Source organism: Polypterus senegalus, chromosome 5 (genome assembly GCF_016835505.1).
Source record: "Polypterus senegalus isolate Bchr_013 chromosome 5, ASM1683550v1, whole genome shotgun sequence".
Classification (NCBI taxonomy): Eukaryota; Metazoa; Chordata; class Cladistia; order Polypteriformes; family Polypteridae; genus Polypterus; species Polypterus senegalus.
In genome coordinates this window covers 132,925,181-132,946,674 of record NC_053158.1, presented here as the reverse complement: position 1 = coordinate 132,946,674, position 21,494 = coordinate 132,925,181, and the positions used below count along the sequence as shown (strand labels likewise).

General features: G+C 38.0%; 1 protein-coding gene across 3 annotated transcripts in view; it reads right to left on the bottom strand.

The window, feature by feature from the left end:
* riok1 (RIO kinase 1 (yeast)) overlaps positions 1–21,494 on the bottom strand; it is a 113,944-nt gene that overhangs the window by 5,518 nt on the left and 86,932 nt on the right. For all 3 annotated transcript variants that reach the window (XM_039753375.1, XM_039753372.1, XM_039753373.1), the window contains 5 exons: positions 17,231–17,337; positions 16,924–16,989; positions 10,976–11,095; positions 7,155–7,208; positions 6,347–6,481 (listed from right to left, as the gene is read on the bottom strand). In XM_039753375.1, coding sequence (XP_039609309.1) covers positions 6,347–6,481; positions 7,155–7,208; positions 10,976–11,095; positions 16,924–16,989; positions 17,231–17,337 — 482 coding nt within the window. The remainder of the gene's footprint in view (positions 1–6,346; positions 6,482–7,154; positions 7,209–10,975; positions 11,096–16,923; positions 16,990–17,230; positions 17,338–21,494) is intronic.

Genomic DNA, 21,494 nt, shown 5'->3' with positions numbered 1-21,494 from the left:
TGCTCCTGACGGCTCTCTTTTGAAGATATGTTTGCATTCTTTTAATTGTGAGAAAGAACTGTCATCTCTGTCTTGTCATGGAGCACAGTTTAAACGTTTGGCTAAAGGGTGTTATTTCATGTCTAGAGGGCTCTAATAATGTTAACAGGGTGGGAGAGTTTATAAGGGCTTAAAATATATAAAAATAACCATACAAACATATGGTTTCTACTTAACGGATTTTCACCTATCGCGGGGGGGTCTGGAACGCAACCCCCGCGATCAAGGAGGGATTACTGTACTTTATTCTAGAATCTGTCTAAATTTTAAACAAGACATAACAATACTAATGATTTGTTTATTTGCATCTCTGAAGATGGCGGTGCCCATGCAGGCTGCGGCTTATAGAGCTCCCGAGTCTGCGATATTTTGTGTTAATCTTTGTTCGTCTTTGTCAACTACAGTAGTATAAGAAAATAAGTAGATTTAAGTGATAGTAGTACGCAGACATACATTTACGAGCAGCAATTCCTGCTCGATTTCCAAAAAAACTGCAGCGAAATATCCAGTGAAGTGACAGAGACGCTCCGTAGCCTTTGCTTACTTTGGCAGCCCGAGAAGCTGAGCTGGTGAAAACACAAGCACAGCGGTCAGAAGCAGAAACGTGAGAAACGCGGTGGTGTTAGCACAAGGCTAAAAACTAACCCCACCAGACCTGTGATATCGTTCATTCTGCTTGCGAACCTCCGATCACTGGACAACAAGGTGGATAATATAAAGCTGCAGCGGGCCAAGCAGTGGGAAATGACAGACTTATTGCATCTTTATTTTCACTGTGACATGACTCCAGGATAACATTGTAGACTCGGCCATCCAGCAGACATACTGACCATCTTCCGAGCAGACAGAGACATCTTTTTGTCCGGTAAAACCCCCGGGGTTTGGGTGGGGTTTAGAGGAACTATGTGTTTATGTGAACAGAGAGTGGTGTACGAACAATGTCTCAGTTGTGCGACACTGGTCCCCGCTGATAGAGGTTTTATCAGTAAGGTGTCGGCCTTTCTACCTGCCAACTGAATACAGTTGCTTGCTGGTGGTTGCTACCTACCTCCTGCTTAGCGCAAATGCTAACCAGGCGATAGTGGAATTCTACGATATCATCAGCAAACTGCAAATGAAGCACCCTGAGGCATTTTTCATTATTGCTGGAGACTTCAATCATGCCAACTTGAAGTCAGTTCTCCCAGAATTCTTCCAGAATGTGAACTTTGCTACTAGAGAGGGAAGCTGTCTGGACAATGCTTACACGAGCGCTCCCGACACCCACAAGGCCCTACCATGCCCCCACCTCGGCTACTCAGACCATATCAGCCTGTTTATGGTTTCTGCATACAAGTCCCTAATGAAGCACACTAAACCAGCCTGCAAGAACATCAGAGTGTGGCAGGGTGGTGCTGTTTCAGCTCTCCAAGACTGCTTTAAATTGACAGACTGAGACATTTTCAGGGAGGCTGCTATGGATGGTGACTCCATCAATCTGGAGGAGTACACAGACTCTGTGACTGGCTACATCTCCAAATGCATAGAGGTTGTTACTGTTACCAAGGATGTTACCACAAGAGCCAACCAAAAGCCCTGGATGACAAGAGAAGTGCACAAGCTGCTCAAGATCAGAAATGCTGCCTTCAGATCTGGAGACGAGGCCACCCTCAGGGTGACCAGAGCCAACCTGTCTCACACTATAAAGAGAGCTAAGTGGGCATACGCGCAGAGGATTAACAAACAATTCAGCAGCACCAGAGACACATGTGGTATGTGGCAGGGCATTCAGACAATTACAAGCCCAACCCACACAGCAGTGATGGTGACGCCTCCCTACCAGATAAGCTATACAACTTCTTTACATGGTTTGAGGCGCAGAACAAAGAGCCTGCAAGAAAATCAACACCTCCCTCCACTGACCAGGTATTCTGTCTCTCCATAACTATCTCTCAATGTTGACAAGACAAAAGAGAAAATCATGGACTTCAGAAAATCACATCTTGCCCACATCCCACTCAGCATCAACGGTTTAGATGAGGAGACTGTTAGGAGTACCAAGTTCCTCGGTGTGCACGTAACTGAGGAGCTTATGTGGACACATAACACCTCATCACTAATCAAGAAAGGCCAGCAGAGACTACACATCCTGAGGCAGCTGAAACGAGCAAGTCTTCCCCCTTTCATCCTCACCATGTTCTACAGAGGCACCATTGACAGTGTTCTGACCAGCTGCATCACTGTCTGGTATGGCAACTGCAACATATCTGACCACAAGCACCTGCAAAGGATAGTGAAGACAGCAGAGACCATTATTGGGGTGCCTCTCCATTCACTACAGGACATATTTTGCAAATGCAGTGTCTGCAAGGCCTGCAGCATTGTGCAGGACCCCTTATACCCCTCACATGGACTTTTCACACTCCTGCCATCCAAGAGAAGATACTACAGCATCAAAGCCAGATCTGCCAGGCTGCAGGAGAGTTTTTACCCCCAAGCTGTCAGACTCCTTAACACCATGCTGCCCCCAGGATCTTACTGCTTCAACCACCTCTAAAAACAGAACTTTTATACATGAAAGCCACTTTCCAGCAAAGACTAGTGTGCATATAGAAAAGAACTGAAAATCCTTCTGCTGTGAAACATTCTGACCTGTCATAGTTTACACGTCTTAAACAACTATCATCATACACTGATAATTTCTGTATTATCTATATCTATTATTGTTTATTTATTATATTACATATCTATTGACTATATTTATGTATCTAGATGGCAAATTCCATACACTGCACAATGTTCATATTGCTAACTACACGTCAATATTGCTGCTACTTCTTTGTCTTGTCTTTGCACAATGTCTTGTGTTTTAATTTTAAATTAAAATTTTAATTCTATTTTTAAATTTATTATTTACACGTCATGTTGTTACACTGTGGACCCTGAGCTTCGCAATTTTGACTATCTGTATACTTGTACTGTAAATGGTTGTGATGACGATGAAGTTCACTTTGATTGTTGACTTTGAGATGGTCTTTTTTTAAGCAAGGCTTTTGGATGTCACAGACATTGTAAATGCTAGGCTATATCTAAGTCAAGATAGCAGCTTCCTGGGAATCCTAATAAATGGTCTTAACTGTGAAATTGCCAAGTCATGTTTTTCAAGCAAACATGTGTTTGTTCATACATGTTTGCAATTCAGCATTTTGCAAATATATTTTTAATATGCCTTGAGTTTGCCTGTAAAGAATAATACAGATGAGTAATTTTTCCCACCATTTTAAGGACAAATGTCTTTAAATTTGGTTTAGTGAGAAAAACTGAGTTGGGAAAGCCATTCTCTTGCCTACAGTCTTGATTGTCATGTAAAGCCCCAGATTCAGACATATACTCACAGGCAATTTAAAGTTGCCAATCAACCTAACCCACATGAATTTGGGACTAGGTAAGAAACTCACTTTATTGGAGTTAATGGGGTAAATGAACTAATCAATATGTAATCATAGCTGCCCACATTTTATAAAGTTCTCATTTATAATTCATTCCTACAAATGTTTCTTACAAGTGCAACTGTTTGTCCACCTTACAATACAGTACCTTGTGGCAGTGGAAAATCCCATCAGCCACCTCAACAAGCCCTTACCACAATCCCCAACCCCCACCTCCCACTAAGCCTCAAGTCTGTCCATCCATCCATCCATCACAGGTACAAGACCAACTTTATGGTGTCTTATTACCTTCACTCCAAACAGGGTCATCTTTTTCACCTTCGATCGTGCTTTCCCCATGTATTTCAGCCCTGTCCGTTGTCTCTCATTTTTTAATATATGTATTTTATGGTGTCAATACAACACACTAACAATTTGTAGACAGGGCAAATAAGCAGAGAATGCTATACTAATTTCAGGTGGTTAGGTCTAACTGTATTATGTTTAAATTTACTTTACCTGGGAAAATGCTGACAGCTTAGTAAGAGGATTAACAAAAAAGCAGATATGTTTTTAACAATCAAATCCTTCAAAGGGTATTTAGTTTTTCTATTGTGGGGGAGGCTTTATCACTAAATATTGATATATCCTCCACCCTGGACTGTCAATATAATGTGGTGTTGGGGCTTGTGCACTTTAATGATACTCAGACCTAGTTCATCTGAAGATGCTCTTCTTTATCTGCTCTTGGTAGGGTACTCCTTAGCAAACAGGTTTGGGCTGAAAGACAGACAAAGAATGGTCCACAATGACTCCTGTTTGGAAGAGGGTTACCGGGACCTTTTCTGGAGCCAGTATTCACCGGTGAGTGTGAACTGGTGGTTGGAATAACCCTAAATTGGTGATGTGGAGCCATCTTGTAGGCTTACCACGTGTAAAACAAATGGTGAAGGTCAGTTGTAATGCCGTTTTAGTGGTGGGCACCAGTAGGAACGACCTAGTGGACTGAACCCTAGCAACCCTACCCTAAACTGGCTTTTGGAACTTGGAAGATTATGTCTGTAGCGGTGAAGGAGACTGGGCTGGTGCGGGATATGGGAAAGATATAGTTTGGTTTCACCTTCAAACATAGCATAGGTTCTGGAAACAAACTTTTTCACTTGTGGCTGTTTCTCTCCTACTCTGATGTTCCCATGTATGGATACACACAAGTCCCTGGTTGAGAGCTATGCAACTGGGAGTTTTCTCCGATGGACAAGAGGGTTACCTCAATGTGGCTATGAGTCACAGAAAGGAAAACTCTGACTGTTGTTTGTGTGTATGCACCAAACATTTGTTCTAGGTATTCAGCCTTCTTAAAGAAGGTGGGTGAAGTGCTTGAAAGGATGCCACACCAAGTCTCTGTAGTCTTACTGCTTGATTTTAATGCTCATGTTGGGAATGACTAATATACCTGAAGGTGCATGATTGGGAGGAACAGCCTCCCGGATAAGAACTAGAATGGTGAGTTGTTATTGGGTTTCAGTGCTTGTCGCTTTTCCATAACAAATAACAAGTTCAAACACAAGGAGACTCATAATTGTACCTGGTACCAGACACTATGGTTTGAAGGTCAATGATGGACTTTCTAGTTGTGTTATTCAAGCCAAGACCATATGTTCTGGACATTCAGGTGAAGAGAGAGACATAACTGTCAACTGATCACCACTTGGTGGTTAGTTGTATTTGAAGTGAGGAGTGTAGGCCAGATAGGGAAACAAAGGTGGAGGAATCCATGACACTGAAGAAGGTGACTTTCAAGGAAATGTTCCCTTTGGAATCTACTTACTTGTTTCAGAGGTACCAACAGGCTAACAGGACTGCTGGAAAAGTGATTGAGGAAGCAAAGGTCCTCGGGCATGGGAGGAGTTTGGAGTGGCCAAGGAAAAAGAGGATCTTGCTTAGACAGTTAAGCAGGGATGGGAAAGAGCTGACATCTTCAAAGGAAATTTTCAGGAGAAATCCAGGATGCTTATATACTGGAAGGACCAGAGGAGCAGATGTGCACAGGACACTGCCTCCCCTAGAGCATTAGATGGCAGCCCATCCAGGTTGCAGCAGCTCCTAGGATTCCCGCGAGGCTTCATGGGAGTTGGAGTTTGGTACAGCCCTGTTGGGTTCTGTGGGGGCTGCCAGGGGGAACTTCAGAGCCTTACTTTGGGTTTCCACCACACCTGTGAGTACTTCCAGATAATACTGATGGGCCACCTGAAGTGCTCCCAGGTGCAGCACTGAAAAGAATTGCCTCACCTTATTTGGGGAGCCAGAGTCAAGAGTAACAGCACAAGGCTTACTGGAGAAGGAGTGGAGTTGAAAGAAGAGAGAAAGACAAGACAGAGAGAGGAGACAAAGTTTTTTGACTGTGCTTGTGTTTTATACTATACTATGCTATGCAGGTGGCAGACTTGGGAAACATTTCCCACATCCAAAATAGATATGTGTTGTGCTGGACTTGTGCCTGTTGGGTCGGGTGTTTGGGGAGTTGGTGCACCACCTGGTGGCCACTGGGAGGACTGCCACTTACAATGACAAGTGGTACAAACCAGATTGTGATGCATTGAGACCATGACTGCCGCTGCCACCACTACCATGCAAAGACAGCCTGGCAGCCAGCCTACTGCACATTGCTGGTGATCTGGCGGCCACAGCACGCAGCAACAGACAGTTTATGTTGATTTCTGTGTGAAACCACTGCTTTTTGTGCTTAACAGAAAACTGTTTTTTGGAAAAAATATTCAGCCCTCAAAGAGTTAATTAACTTGGAAATAGTGTTTTTGTTGATGAGGGAGTCAGTCAGTTTTCCATATATATGTACATATACACATATGAGACAGACTAAGGAATTATTTTCATTAAAATACCTTTTTGTCTATATTTTGATGCAATTCTTGATCATTTGGCTCTTTTGCACATTCCTCAGTATCTGACTGCAAACTTCCTTCTTCAGACTCGGAGCTTTCAGAGCCACTTATTCTTTCTTCCAGGATTGCAGGCACCTAAACAGAGAAAGAATCGACTTAAAATATTAGGCTACATAGGAAATCAACAAAATAATGGAAGATCCCAGATAGAATTAATTCAGGTGAAAAACAAAACTTTGTATTTTTTATGATTTAATGTTTTAGGTACTTCAAGTAAATCAAACTTAGCAATTTATTATGTCTATAGACTGTAGTTTTAAATGGATCTTGATAAGCATTTAAAGTGATCAAAATAACAATTTCGAAACAGCACTTTTAACCTTACTCATAAAAACAACCTAATAAGCACCTGAATAATTTGAAACTGATTTTGGGTACAACAACATTTATTTATATAGCACATTTTCATACAAAAAGTAGCTCAAAGTGCTTAATATGGATATATATGCATTCTAATGAAAATTTAATTAATGTCTCCCATAAAATTTCTTCCACCACCAAATGGAGTTTAAAAAATCTTTATATTACATATTATTACTCTTAAAGTAAGAAAATACTTGTAAAAAAAAAAACAAAAAATCATCTGTCTTTGCAAAGATTAACAATCAGCAAAAAACAGAAAAAGAAAGTACTAAAGCGGACCATTTCTCTAGTACATAAAATGATGTTCACATTACCTACAAGGTCAAATATTTCCTGGAGAGGTTAAAAGCTAGTACCAAACAGGCACTGTGATTAATTACATTACCCTTTGCACTCCAGACAAATCTTTCTTAAGCCCTGTCACGGTCTGGTACAGAATCTGCAAAGTAACATATACAACATGTTAGCACTGGATTTAAAATCAGCAGCAGCATTCATTGAAAATGGATCACAAATCAGTAGAAAGTCATTGCTCATTGAGCTAAAAATGGTGTTGAAATGTATACATTTTGGAAAAGGATAACCAAGTTTTAATGCACTATTAAAGAAATATTTTTAAATTGATATTTTTTGATGATTTTTAAAAACAGATCACACATGCATGCATGTAAACTGGGTATTTATTCCCTGGGAGTTACAGAAGCAGATTATGCCTTACAATTTTTGCAAATACTTCTCTTTGTAGATTCTACAAAAGATAAATACACATGAAGTTACAAATTTGGAAAATTTGTATCTTCAAATTGTACTCTTTTAATGCACTAGAAAATCAGGCACAGTTGCTAGGAACTAATTCGAAAACAAATCCGGGAAATGATCTATAGAATGAGACATGTTTATCATTTTCATAAAAAAAAGTTTAAACATTTTTAAGCAATTTGTTTTGCTAAAAATTATGTAAATAAACAGCTGCTATAGATACCTAAAATGTCACCAAGTATTAACCTCATCGGCGTTAACCCCAAGCATGACTCGGGCTCAGAATTCTATATTATAGATTATTCTCAAGTCAGACTTGGGGTGATGCGTAAGGATCCACTTTACAATGTTAAGTTAGAATAACTCCTAGGACAGTGTTCTTCTGTTCTCATAAGGACAAAATAACATTATGCTGTGTTTTGCCACTCTAAGGTAACTTGCTAACAAATACTCATTCATGAGTTGTGGGCGCAGGGGATGTCAATCAAAACACAATGGCATGTAAATAAGAATCTGTAAGGCCAATCTGAAACTAAAAAATTAGTTGAATCAAGTGATAGTAATGACTAGGGCTGGGTATCAGAACTGATGTCTCGATTAAATTCGATTCTGATTCTCAATGCCCCAATTTGATTTGATATCAAGTTTAACTTGACTGAATTAACATGCACTGATATATTTGAAATGGTGGATTTTTTTTTAGAAATGACTCAACCATGCAGAGAGAACATAATATAAATGTGACAAATTACAAAAACAATTTATTTTAGGGGTGTCTATATAGTGACTTTCTAACATGTGCATAACAATGAAATGACATTTAAGAAGAAAAAATTGATTAGTAATGAACTGTTAACATCCATATTCGGAAGATGTGGAGTAAAATATCAGCACTGCACTCATTCAAACCTTAACTTAAGCAACATACAGTATGTATCACTACATTAGAGTCCACACATATTACTGGGGCTCCTTGTTTTAAGGCAATGCAATGGAATCAACTTTATAAATAGTAATAAATGTAAAATAATCAAACATTGCTTCTTAAATAATACATGCTATTCAATAAACTATTCCTGTGCTATGAATCATCATGCAGACACCCTTCAACTAAACTGTTTGCCAAATTTAACCCCCTATTGGACATTTAAAATAATCTTGAATTAGTTGAAATTAAAGATACAGCCGGGAGACTTGTGTCTTTCTATAATTCTACAAGTTACACATATCTTCAGTGGCTCACTTATAGCAGTCAAGTTAATCAGTCTAGAAAATGTGTCCTGACAGTCCTTGGACAAAAAGGAAGCTTCTTGAAACAAGGATGTACAGGTGATGTTTGTTGACAGTGGCACTGAATGAATGGAACATAAAATAAAAAGAATTGGCCACAGTGAATGTTAATGTCACTATTTTAGAAGTACTTCAAGTCAGTTTCTTTGAGCACACAATCACTTTGTATCACAGGCTCCTCTGAAAATTCCAACAACTGCCCTCTTGCTTTGCCAGGTGAAGCACTAGTAAGATCACTTATCTTTAGCAAATGTTATCTTTACAGATAAAAACTGCTATTGAATCGTTTTGAGGTGACTTAAACGGAGACTTGCAGCTAAACAGTCTCCAGTGCAGACTCTACTCGATTGGATATCAACTGAGACAAGTTTCTGAGTCATACCGGGATAAGTGAATTCTCAAATTTGCTGTGTTTCAACAATAATTAACTACTAAGCTGCATAGCTTACATATGGCTTTGCTCTTACCCAGTTGTTCTTTACCAATGCACTTTTAGTTAAAGGGGACACATCATTTTATGTGAAGAAGTAAAATGCTTTTTCCGTTGAAAGTCTTAACAGGTGCATTACAGTAATTGAACAGAACAGATGTTCACAAGATTGATCTTGCGACTTTAAGAATAAATATAGAATTGTTTAAATGAAAAATAATGATTATTTAGAAAAATCTAAATTTTTACCCAGGCCTATTGATTATCAGATGTTGACATGGGTAATCAAACTGATGCATACAGCACTGTATGACTAAAATAACAGAGACATCCCCAAAATGACTGTAATCAAGTGAAAGATGCAAGTCTCCTAAGCACTGTTTACAATGCAACAACTGTCAATTGTGTCACTAAGCCTTGTGCTGTGGTAGCCTACAATAACACATGGGGCACATTAAACTTGCAATCCAAGCACTGACATTCTTCCATCTCATGCTTAAGCAACAGAAAAAAAATATTATAATAGTGTACAAAGAAACAGGATTCTACTGTGTCTCAAAACATATCAAACAAAGGATGCGTACTAAATCTATATCAGTACAGCAGTGGACACTAGACACACCTTTCCTTCTGTTTTAATGTTGTCATTTTGGTATTTACATATTTCTATTACATGTAATTTTTTTTTTTACTGTTGAAAAAAATTCAGCATTTTTGAATTATTTTTCCGTTGGTAAACATAATGCTAAGGAGGTTAAAGTGAAGTCTTTGCCACTCTTAAAAGGATCCAAGTGCAGCGTCAGCATCACACTGGAACAGTCTGAGGTTTTTTGTCAATACTGTCATCAATCCCCAAGTTTTCCCTGTATGTCTTTATATGTATTTTATTATGCAATACTGATGCAACAAATCCTAACTATTTAATGAAAAACTCTACATATGTATTGATGCGTACATCCTTTCACTGCTGCTAAGTGATTAAGATTTTCTAAAAGTTCAAACAAAAACAACATTTACACAACTTAATACATGGACTAGATTTCAGTTCAGACTGTGGCCACCAGGGAGCAGCAATCTATGCTGAAATTTAAAAAAAAAATGTTAAACTTTGTTACTCAAGCTTGAAAATGAGCAAGAGAAACTGATTCTATTCTGTTTCAGATTTTCAAAAATAACAGTCAAGCCAGTTAGATTTTAGATAATTGAAAACTAATGCAACTATTAATAAATGATTAAACATATAAATTCAATACCTCTTTAACAATGGCTTTATCAATAAAATATGAATGAAACCTTCAGCGTGACACAGATCATGATAAAAGAATTGACAGAAAACATTTATTGAAGTAAAAAGTGTGAAAGTATAGACATGTAAGCATCATTATGTTTCTGATAAACATGGCAATCTTAAAGGAATACTCCACACAGAAAATATGGTTTTTACATGTTACCCTATTATATCATAAACATTTTTCTCTCCATTATGCATAAAAACGTGAAATGAAAAGTTTTTCTTGGTCATCACTACAAACTACATGGGGTATGTAACATATAAAAAATATGTATATATAATTTTTGGTTGAAGAATTTCTATAAGGTAAGACAAAATCCCACCCATCAAACTTTATTTGCAACCATTATTTTCATAACTACTTGCATTAAAATTGGTGAGGCCTACAGATTGTTTTAAATATTTCAGCAGAAATGCAGAGGAAAACAAAACTTACATTGTCATCTAGTGCATTCAAGGTTGCATCCTCCTCTTTTGCTTTCATCAGAAGGTCAAAGTCTCTTTCATAGTTACTCACTTCATTCAGTGTTCTTGGAATGTAAGCCTTTTTAAAAACCTACATAAATTCCAGAAACAATATATAAAACACGAGAAAATGCATAATCAAAATAGTACCACATTAGATGTTTAGCTTAATGTTGTGACATAGCATGGCAACTATATATATATATCTACCCCCTTCTTTTTGACACCCACTGCACGCCCAACCTACCTGGAAAGGGGTCTCTCTTTGAACTGCCTTTCCCGAGGTTTCTTCCATTTTTTCCCTACTGGGTTTTTGGGAGTTGTTCCTTGTCTTCTCAGAGTCAAGGTTGGGGGGCTGTCAAGAGGCAGGGCCTGTTAAAGCCCACTGCGGCACTCCTTGTGTGATTTTGGGCTGTACAAAAATAAACTGCATGGTATTGTATTGTATATTCTAAATCGATACCAAAAGAATGAGTGTTGGTGTGTGTGTGTGTACATTTGCCCTTCAGCGGACTAGTGCCCCTGTCCAGGGTGCTTACTACCTTTACCCCTAACAATTCTGGGGAAAATTCAGGCCTCTGTAACCCTGAATATGATAAGCAAGTTAGAAAACGTAACTATGTCTCTGCAGAAAGAGACAGAAATAATAATTTCCAAAATGTCCCCTTATATTTGTAAGTCATTTAAAGTGTTAACATTTTAATCAAAGTGAAGCATTAATAAAACATTTTTTGATTTTTCTAACATACTGCGTAACATGAGCTGAAGAATGTGAGAAATCAATATAGTTAAAAATAAACCAGATTAGTATGTATCTATCAAAATAAGACAGAAAAAAATAAAAGGCTTGAACTCATGATCCTTATAATTGGTAGGACTCCATTTTAAACATATTTAGATAGTTACTCATATTGCTTATGTTCATTAGGGAATTCAACATACAATGTACTACTCAATAAAGAAAATCTAAATTGACACATGTTTTAAGGAACTGATTAGGCACTAGTTATTAATGATTTTTAAAATAGCACATGTAATCCAAGCTGGTGAGAGAGGTGTACTGTTTAAAGGTGTTTTTTCACGTTACCCACTGGCCCCTTTAATAAGAGTAACATGTTAACGTCACATGGTATTTAAACATCATGCCCATCAGGTGCATGTGTACTTGGCAGCTTGCAAACATCTAGGAGCAGATTGTTCAGACTAGGAAAGTTGTATTTCACGAAATAAATTTGTTTAAATGCACTGACCCCACCCCCTGGTTCGAAGATTTCAATCTAACTGATCATCTATGGGATGAAACTGAAGGTGCTATTTGGAGTAAAATCTATCATCTGTTATTATACAATTGCTATAGGAGTCAACAAAGGCTACACTAAAACAATTTATGGAGGTTCTGAAAACAAATACGTGAGCACTTTGATATGAAGTGGGTGCATCTAATAAAGTAAAAACAGTCTAAATATCTTATACAACAAAACTTTACAAATTCAAACTAAACTATTGGCACACCTGCAGGGGCCTCTCAGGGAAAAAAAACATTAATTTTACTAGGAAAGCTTGTGTTCATACTTTGAATAAAAAATAGATATTTAATATACATTTGGGAGGAATGACCTGAATGAGATGGTATTAGATTCAAATTTCAGATATAAACAGTCCTTAACACATACCATGTTTGAACAGGAGTGTGGCTACTTATAAATCTACTTATTATCAGACTACTTAGCTAAAAAGCAAAAACCAAATTTGTAGTCATGTGATCTAATCTAAATCCATACATCCTGGACAATTAGGTAAACAAAAGTGCTGCATCACCGCTTGACGTTGAGATGGCTCAGATTAATTGTTGGAAAGATCTATAGGATCCAAATGTATAGTAAAGATACCCTGGTAATGATTGCAGACACCTCAGTTTAGGATCAGTTGTACACCAATCTGAGGAAGAGTTTCTCCGAGTCAAGTAAAAGAACTCTGAATGGACTCTGGTTAAGGTTTCAGTAGTGAAAATAACTGCAAAGAACTATGTCGTACAGTAAAAGTACACAGTGTCTGCCACAGCTTCACTTTAAAGTTAAAGAAACTTTCCATGCAATATTATCAGAATAGTCTCAAAGAGACCTTGGTAAACCTTTCAATAGACTAAGAAAAGAAAGAATTGGAAGAATATTGCATAGTGGGTAGGGAAGCATTACCTAGACTGGATAGATTTTTCAAGAGAAGTAAGAAGCATTCTGAATGACTCTTCAAACTGATTAACACTCCCACCAGGAAGGCACTGGTTGTGATTAGTTACTCTGGTGGTTTAAAAAAATGAACGAACAACATGGAGCTGACTTTTCAGCAAACCACCCAGCTGTCAATCAAACTTCAGATCCTGCAAGGAAATGTGGATTCATCTTTGACCATGGAACAGTGGAATAACTCTCTGAACATACACAGATATTTGTCTGTGATATTGCCTACTTTTCATTAAAATTTCTCTGTTTAAAATGGGTGTAGGACTCTGCAAGGGAGGCATCATCTGCTTAACTGTATGTGATTTTTATCCATAGAATGTGACAGTGCAGCCAAAGCATGTAGCTCTTCCACTCTACAGGTCTTGAGTGTAGCCACTCTGCTGTTTGAGAGTGATACATTTCTTTTGGCTTTGTTAGATTGTAATCCTAGACTCACAATGGAGCAGACCAAGTGGGATGCTGTCAGAGCAAGAATTAACACATTTACATCAAGGTCCTCCTTAAGAAGAGAGTTGCTTTCGTCCTGTAGGTTAGAATCACCTTGTGATTGTGTTCAGAAGAGAGGACTGGAGAATGTCTCAAAATAATTTGAAAAGAAACTTCAGACACACTAAAGTTGTACTAGACTCTTGTGATAGAATTGGACAAAGCTTCTGATGTGCATGTCAACCAATAGTACCATCCTTGCCTATGACCATAAACTGAAAGAAGTTAGTTAAAGTGGTCTAGGAAAGCTGTGAGGATGCTACACAGGTGTATTCCCTGAGAGGTGTACCAGTTACCACCTAGTGGGGGAAGAATCAAGACAAACTCTGCCACTCCAATGATTGTGCTTGATCCCCCATCCCCCTCCGAATGTCATGCTCGATTCAGCAAGGAGGACAACCCAGGTGGGTCATGACATGGGAAAGGTTGAAAAATATTGCACTACAGGGAGATTTTTGGGTTTGTCTGGAGGCTCCTGGGAATTTCCAGAAGTTGCATGAGATAACTACCTGAGAAATGATACCTGGTCTACCCAACACATGCTGCAGAATACAAGCCTAACTAGGACAAGTAAATGCAGGGTGAACACCAAATGTTTCAAATTGCCACCCATTTCTGAAACTCATAATTCTGATTGGTCAACAATTGCTGCATCAGGGAAAAGAATGGAGCCAACTCCTTATGGATACAAGACATGAATGGATCAACTATAAATCAAATTTCAGGGAAAAATAAACCTTATGATGATATAATATTTTATTATAAATTATGCAATGCAACTTCAGTGCATCTGTATTAATTCAGAAGCAAATATATTATGACAAAGCACCTCTGTGTGCTAATCTCACTCTGAAAAAATACATAAAAGACACAACTTTATACTACACTAGCAAAACACCCGCACTTCGCAGCGGAGAAGTAGTGTGTTAAAGAAGTTATGAAAAAGAAAAGGAAACATTTTAAAAATAACGTAACATGACTGTCAATGTAATTGTTTTGTCCCTGTTATGAGTGTTGCTGTCATCAAGGATTTGATTATTATTATTTCTTTCAATCAGGTTCGTATTTGGAGGATGTGTTGTGTTCAGGTTATTCCGTGTTTGTCAACCGTTGTAAAGATAACAGGTTTCATTCATCGAAGTGTTCACTACTCAAATCGGTACTCGTGAATCTAAGATGTTTAACAGGCATTCCTGGTATTAAGTTGTGGATTTGCCTGCAAATATTTAGCAGCAGCGTGTCTATGAACGCAATTTAAACTTAAGCTTTACACCTTGCTTTCCTATTGATATGTGTACAAAGGCTTGTTCATTGTCACAGGGTTGTTCGTTTCCTACAGCATCAATAAGCAGCTCATCTTCCTCTTTATCTGAGACATCACACGCTGCATGCACAGGTTTACCTTTCCCAGTCGTGCAAAATCAGTTCACGTGAGCAGCTCGGAGTACATGCATCGAAGGTTCTCAGCTGTGCTTGTGCTATCTCGTGCGATCTAGCGATGTCCACGGCTTTATTTAATGTTAGCTACGACCCGGCAATGCGTCTTCTCATTAAACTTGTATCTCGCGAATATCGTATTCGTCGTAGGCATGACAAATGCCAGCGGCAGCGTGTCTATGAACTTAATTTAAATTTAAGGTTTACACCGTGCTTTGTTTCCGCGATAGCTGCACTTATGAATATGCTTGTATGCGTCACTCGCTTCATATTCTTTTGCTGCCTTCTCAATTGTGTAATGCGTTTTTTGTTCAGCCCTCTTTGGAGCTCTTGCTTGTTCTCTGCGCACTGCGTCCATAGTCAGTTCAAATGAGCCGCTCGAAGTACATGCGTCGAAGGTTTTCAGCTGTGCTTGTGCAATGTCATGGGATCTTGTGATGTCCATGGCTTATTTAATGTTAGCTGAAACCCGGCACTTAAAAGTTTCTCTCGCACTTTTGCTGAGTTTGTGCCAAACACTATTCTATCCCTGACCATCTCATCTTCGTTTGCATAAGCACAGTCCTTCACCCGCGAATATTTAGCGGCAGTGTGTCTATTGGATTTCTGCTGACGGACGGCCTTATATGGGTAGGCACTCAATTACGTGGGAGGCGTGACAATGAGGGACGCAACTCTGCCTCACACGGTGACCGAGCTGCAGGCTATGGCTGCATATATGTACGTAAGTAGGTTCCAGTTATGACCGTTACGCGTAAAATTTCGAAATAAAACCTGCCTAACTTTTGCAAGTAAGCTGTAAGGAATGAGCCTGCCAAATTTCAGCCTTCTACCAACACGGGAAGTTGGAGAATTAGTGATGAGTGAGTGAGTGAGTGAGTGAGTGAATCAGTCAGTCAGTCAGTCAGTCAGTCAGTCAGTGAGGGCTTTGACTTTTATTAGTATAGATAAAGGGATTATTAAACACAGAATGATGCCAGGAGTGATATTTGTGGAAAAAGTACAGAATGCAAGAATAATACAATAAACAGGCAACACACTTAACATCTTTGTGCAACTGTCCAAATTACTTCCCCTCCTAGCAACACCCAGTTACTCTCCCAACTCCCATGCTCAAAAGCTTTCTTGTCAAAGGTTGGCTTTATACCTACATTTGAAGATACGTCTGTAATAATCTCCAGAACAACTTACAGCATCAAGAATGCTCCCTAGGAAGTCCTGCAGACTTCCTCACTGAGCTCCATCAGCTGGGCCCAGGTCTCAATATATTCCTGATTCATTCTTTCCTAAAGGGCCAGCCACTAATGCTTTAGAATTTATCAAAGGGACTGCCTTGTATTAAAACCCTGAGGCTGTGGAAGCACATCCCTCTTTATAAACTTGTTCCCTCAGTGTAACCACTTACAGGTTACTTAAAGTATATGGGAGGTGTGGTATCCCCTAAGAGATGCCACTTAATATTGTGTTGTCTGTGACTTATCTTTATAATTGAGCAATATGGCATCCTCCAATGGATGGTGACCCAAGTAATTTTTCTTGTGTGTTCTACAGAGTTCCCTTTATACACCTCTTTCTTTCCACTACCCGGGGCACTGCCCTGCCAGGCTAGCACCCTGACAGGATATGTCTTTACCCAACATGGCTTTTCCTTCTTCATCAAGATTGCTGTGCAATTAAGTAAATAACAGATAAGAATAGGTACAAGAAAAGATTAATCTTGCAAAAAAGGTCAGTTAAGACAATAATACAAACTCACCTCTTCATCTACTTTATCTTGATTAGACCTTTCTTCTGCAGTCCTAGAAGAAGCAATTTCCATTGCCTAGACATGCATGTGAGAAAGTAACTAATTAATTTAACTGAAAACAGCACCAACCAAAACAACATTTCAAATAATTTAGTTATATTTACTATAAGATTAGTATCTAAGCAAGTCTAATTTAGCTAACTGCTTGTATTTTAGACACTTATGGCCTTCATTTTCTATTAATAAATTTGATTCTCTTCAGACTTCATGTGGAAAAATGAAACATGCAAAATTGAACTCTTTCTACACTTCTCACCTTTTCTAGGTAATCATCAATGTTCTCATTTGTAATTGAAGGGTCTGTTACAAACTCAAAGAGCTCACGTACAGTCATCACAGCAACTTGCCACTTCAAGAAAAAATCTGTACAAAAACAACAAAAGCAGATTCAATCCATTTGACACTTGTAGTTTATTTATGGTCTTCTAACCTATGGTTTTATCACAATATTCTTTACAGTATTACTGTTTATGGAAAACTGTAAACTAGTAATCTTTTAGGGGCATTCACATGTAATACATGAAGTACAGTACCTATTGCGATAATGTTGTCTGCCTGCCCGCACGAAACAAATCAGGCCCCCCTGTAAACCAATTTTGTTGAAATGTGGTAAACTAGTTCTTCAAGGGAAATTGTCAAGACAGTTTCATTTTCATGAAATACCTTGAACAAATTAAAATTAAAAAGCTCCCATTGAAAAGCACTGGTGAATTTGTGAACTTGTCTACCTTAAAATGGAGAAATGTTCTCTGTGACTTCAATTACAAGTTACTGTTTCAATTTTACCTTAACAGCAGTTATACCAGCTTGTAAATTCTATATACTTTTTCTTTTTCACCCACCCACTAATAGTGGTGGCAATCAGATCCTCAATACAAGTTAATGAAACATCAGAAGAATGCATGCATGGTAGAAAGATACTGTCACTGGTTTATTGATTCTGCACGGGACAGCAATTAATTATCGGCAAATCCAGCTTGGAGTGTTGGGAAATCTCTGCATCAGCAAGTCATTACTTCTTTAAGAAGTCTTTCAAGCATCTTAAGCGCAGAAAAGAATCATACCCATCATATCCCCTGACACATTAAATCATAACAGGTAAGTTAACTGATCTTCCTAACTGTAAAAGTATAAAATGGAAGCAAAGGAAGAAAAGGTTTATGTAGATATGAATGAAATACCCTGTGCAAGCCACTGTGCAGAGAGCAAATAGACATTTACTCAGTTTTTACCTTACCCTAAACCAACCTTACAGCTGCATTATCTCCAAACTCTAAAGATTCACCCTTTCACTGCCATTATATTTTACTAGGGTGACCAACAACATTTATTTAATTAATTATTTATTAACCGTTAGGTCAGATTATCTCAGGGCACAACGTGAGCTACCACAGCTATGCTGATGACACACAGCTGTACTTATCAATAGCTCCTGATGACCCTGATTCTATTGATTCACTAACACAGTGTCTGACTTGTATCTCAGAATGGATGAATAGTAATTTTCTCAAGTTAAATAAAAAAAAACTGAAATTTTAGTGATCAGTAATAATGGATACAATGAGGCTATTAGAAATAAACTGGATACATTAGGATGAAAAGTCAAGACGGAGGTAAAAAGCTTAGGGGTGATTGTTGACTGTAATCTGAATTTTAAATCGCATATTAATCAGATCATTAGGACAGCATTTTTTCACTTAAGAAACATAAGTAAAGTTAGACCGCTTATATCACTGAAAGATGCTGAGAAATTAGCTCACGCGTTTGTTTTCAGTCGACTAGATTACTGTAATGCACTCCTCTCAGGACTACCCAAAAAAGATATAAATCGTTTGCAACTAGTGCAGAATGCAGCTGCTAGAATTCTAACTAGGAAAAGAAAATCCGAACACATTTCTCCAGTTTTAATGTCACTACACTGGTTACCTGTGTCATTCAGAATTGACTTTAAAATTCTGCTTATGGTTTATAAAGCCTTAAATAATCTCGCCCCATCTTATATATCGGAATGTCTGACACCTTATATTCCAAATCGTAACCTCAGATCCTCAAATGAGTGTCTCCTTAGAATTCCAAGAACAAAACTTAAAAGAAGTGGTGAGGCCTTCTGCTGCTATGCACCTAAAATCTGGAATAGCCTGCCAATAGGAATTCGCCAGGCTGATACAGTAGAGCACTTTAAAACACTGCTGAAAACATATTACTTTAACATGGCCTTTTTATAACTTCATTTTAATCTTAATTTAACTTAATCCTGATACTCTATATGTTCAATTTCCTCAAAATAACTATTCATGGTGGCTCTTAAATCGGTACTGACCCCTACTCTCTTTTCTGTTTCTTTTTCCGGTTTCTTTGTGGTGGTGGCACCTATTCAAAGCTTCATGATGCTCCAACAATGATGGACGGATTAAAAGGCAGAAGTCTACGTGACCATCATCATCATCAAGCCCTTCCATGAGAATCCTAAATCCAAAGAGGACTGTTTCATTTATGTTAGGTAGAATGCCCAGAGGGGACTGGGCGGTCTCATGGTCTGGAATCCCTACAGATTTTATTTTTCTCCAGCCGTCTGGAGTTTTTTTTGTTTTTTCTGTCCCCCCTGGCCATTGAACCTTACTCTTATTCGATGTTAATTAATGTTGATTTATTTTGTTTTATAATTGTGTCTTTCATTTTTCTATTCTTTAATATGTAAAGCACTTTGAGCTACTGTTTGTATGAAAATGTGCTATATAAATAAATGTTGTTGTTGTTGTAATTAATATAGCACATTTTCATACAAACAATCTAGCTCAAAGTTCTTTAACAGAAAGTTACAAGAAAAGAAAAAACAAAAAATATTAGGTTAGATTATGAATGAAATAGAACATTTTATAATATCATTTACAGATTACTGCTAAGTCAGACCCATACTGAGTTTCGGAGACAATGATAAATTAATTTGTGTTTTATTTCTTCACGTCTTGATTATTGTAACTTCTTGTTCTCAGCCCTTAGCAAAATCAGTTGTCTAGGCTGCAACTGGTACAAAATGCAGCTGCAAAACTCCTCAAAAGGTCTAAATCCTCTGCACATATCACCCCTATTTTAGCCTAGCTACATTGGCTGCCAGTTTCTTAAAGGATCCAGTTCAAGGCCCTATTTTTAACTTATAAAGCTCTGAATAGTCTGGCACCTGTATATGTTAAAAGATATGTTGAACTTTTATCATACAGACAGATCTCTTAAATCATCAGATCAGTACTTGTTATTCCATCCACTATATTACAAACAAAAAGGGATAGAGCCTTCTCAGTTATGGCCCCCAGACTCTGGAACAGCCTTCCTCTTGAAATTAGAACATCTAATTCGGTAACTACATTTAAATCTCATTTAAAAACTTATCATAGACAAGCATTTCTTTCTTGTTAGTTTATTTTTTATATCTTTTTATCATGTGTTTTATTTATCTGTTTTTATGATGGTTTGCTATTTTTATTCCCTTTTTGGTTATTTAATTTTATATGAAATATTGTAATGTATTTGTGTTCTGATGTTAAAAAGCACTTCGCTTGAAAAGTGCTCTATAAATTAAGTAATAATAAATTAAGTAATAATAATAACAATTCCCCTTACCCATCTTCTTCAATGCATTAAACGTATAATAGCGTAGTCAATACTAACTTACCATCAGAGTGCCACATTTTCCTGATATCCATAATGGTGACTCATTGTAATAAAGTTTCCCTTACACTTATGCTATTCCCTAACATTTGATATAACTGAATAGTTTTGCATGTCTCATTTCATAAAATTATGATGAACAAACAAGTTAAAGCAAAGAAGAAATTCATTAAAAAAAGTTTTTTTTTCCAATTTTGGTTATGTTAATTAGCAATTGTAAATTGTCACTCTGCATTTATATGGGTGTGTGTGTGTGTGTGTGATACGAGCATGGCCCTTGTGATGAACTATAGTCCTGTCAAGGGCCTTTTTCAGCCTTTTGCTCAATCCAGCAGAATTAGTCTATGGCCCCTGTAACCTTAAAATGGACTGAAAAGGCCCTAAGACCCTACCTATTCTTCTTCTTCTTTCGACTGCTCCCGTTAGGGGTAGCCACAGAGGATCATCTTCTTCTATATCTTTCTGTCCTCTGAATCTTGTTCTGTTACACACATTACCTGCATGTCCTCTCTCACCACATCCATAAAACTTCTCTTAGGCCTTCCTCTTTTTCTCTTGCCTGGCAGCTCTATCAGCATACTTCTCCCAATATACTCAGCATCTCTCCTCTGCACATGTCCAAACCAATGCAATCTCTCCTCTATGACTGTCTCCCAACCGTCCAACTTGAGCTGACCTTCTAATGTACTCATTTCTAATCCTATCCATCCTTGTCACACCCAATGCAAATCTTAGCATCTTTAACTCTGCTACCTGAAGCTCTGTCCCCTGCTTTCTGGTCAGCGACACTGTCTCCAACCCATATAACATAGCTGGTCTCACTACTGTCCTGTAGACCTTCCCTTTCACTCTTG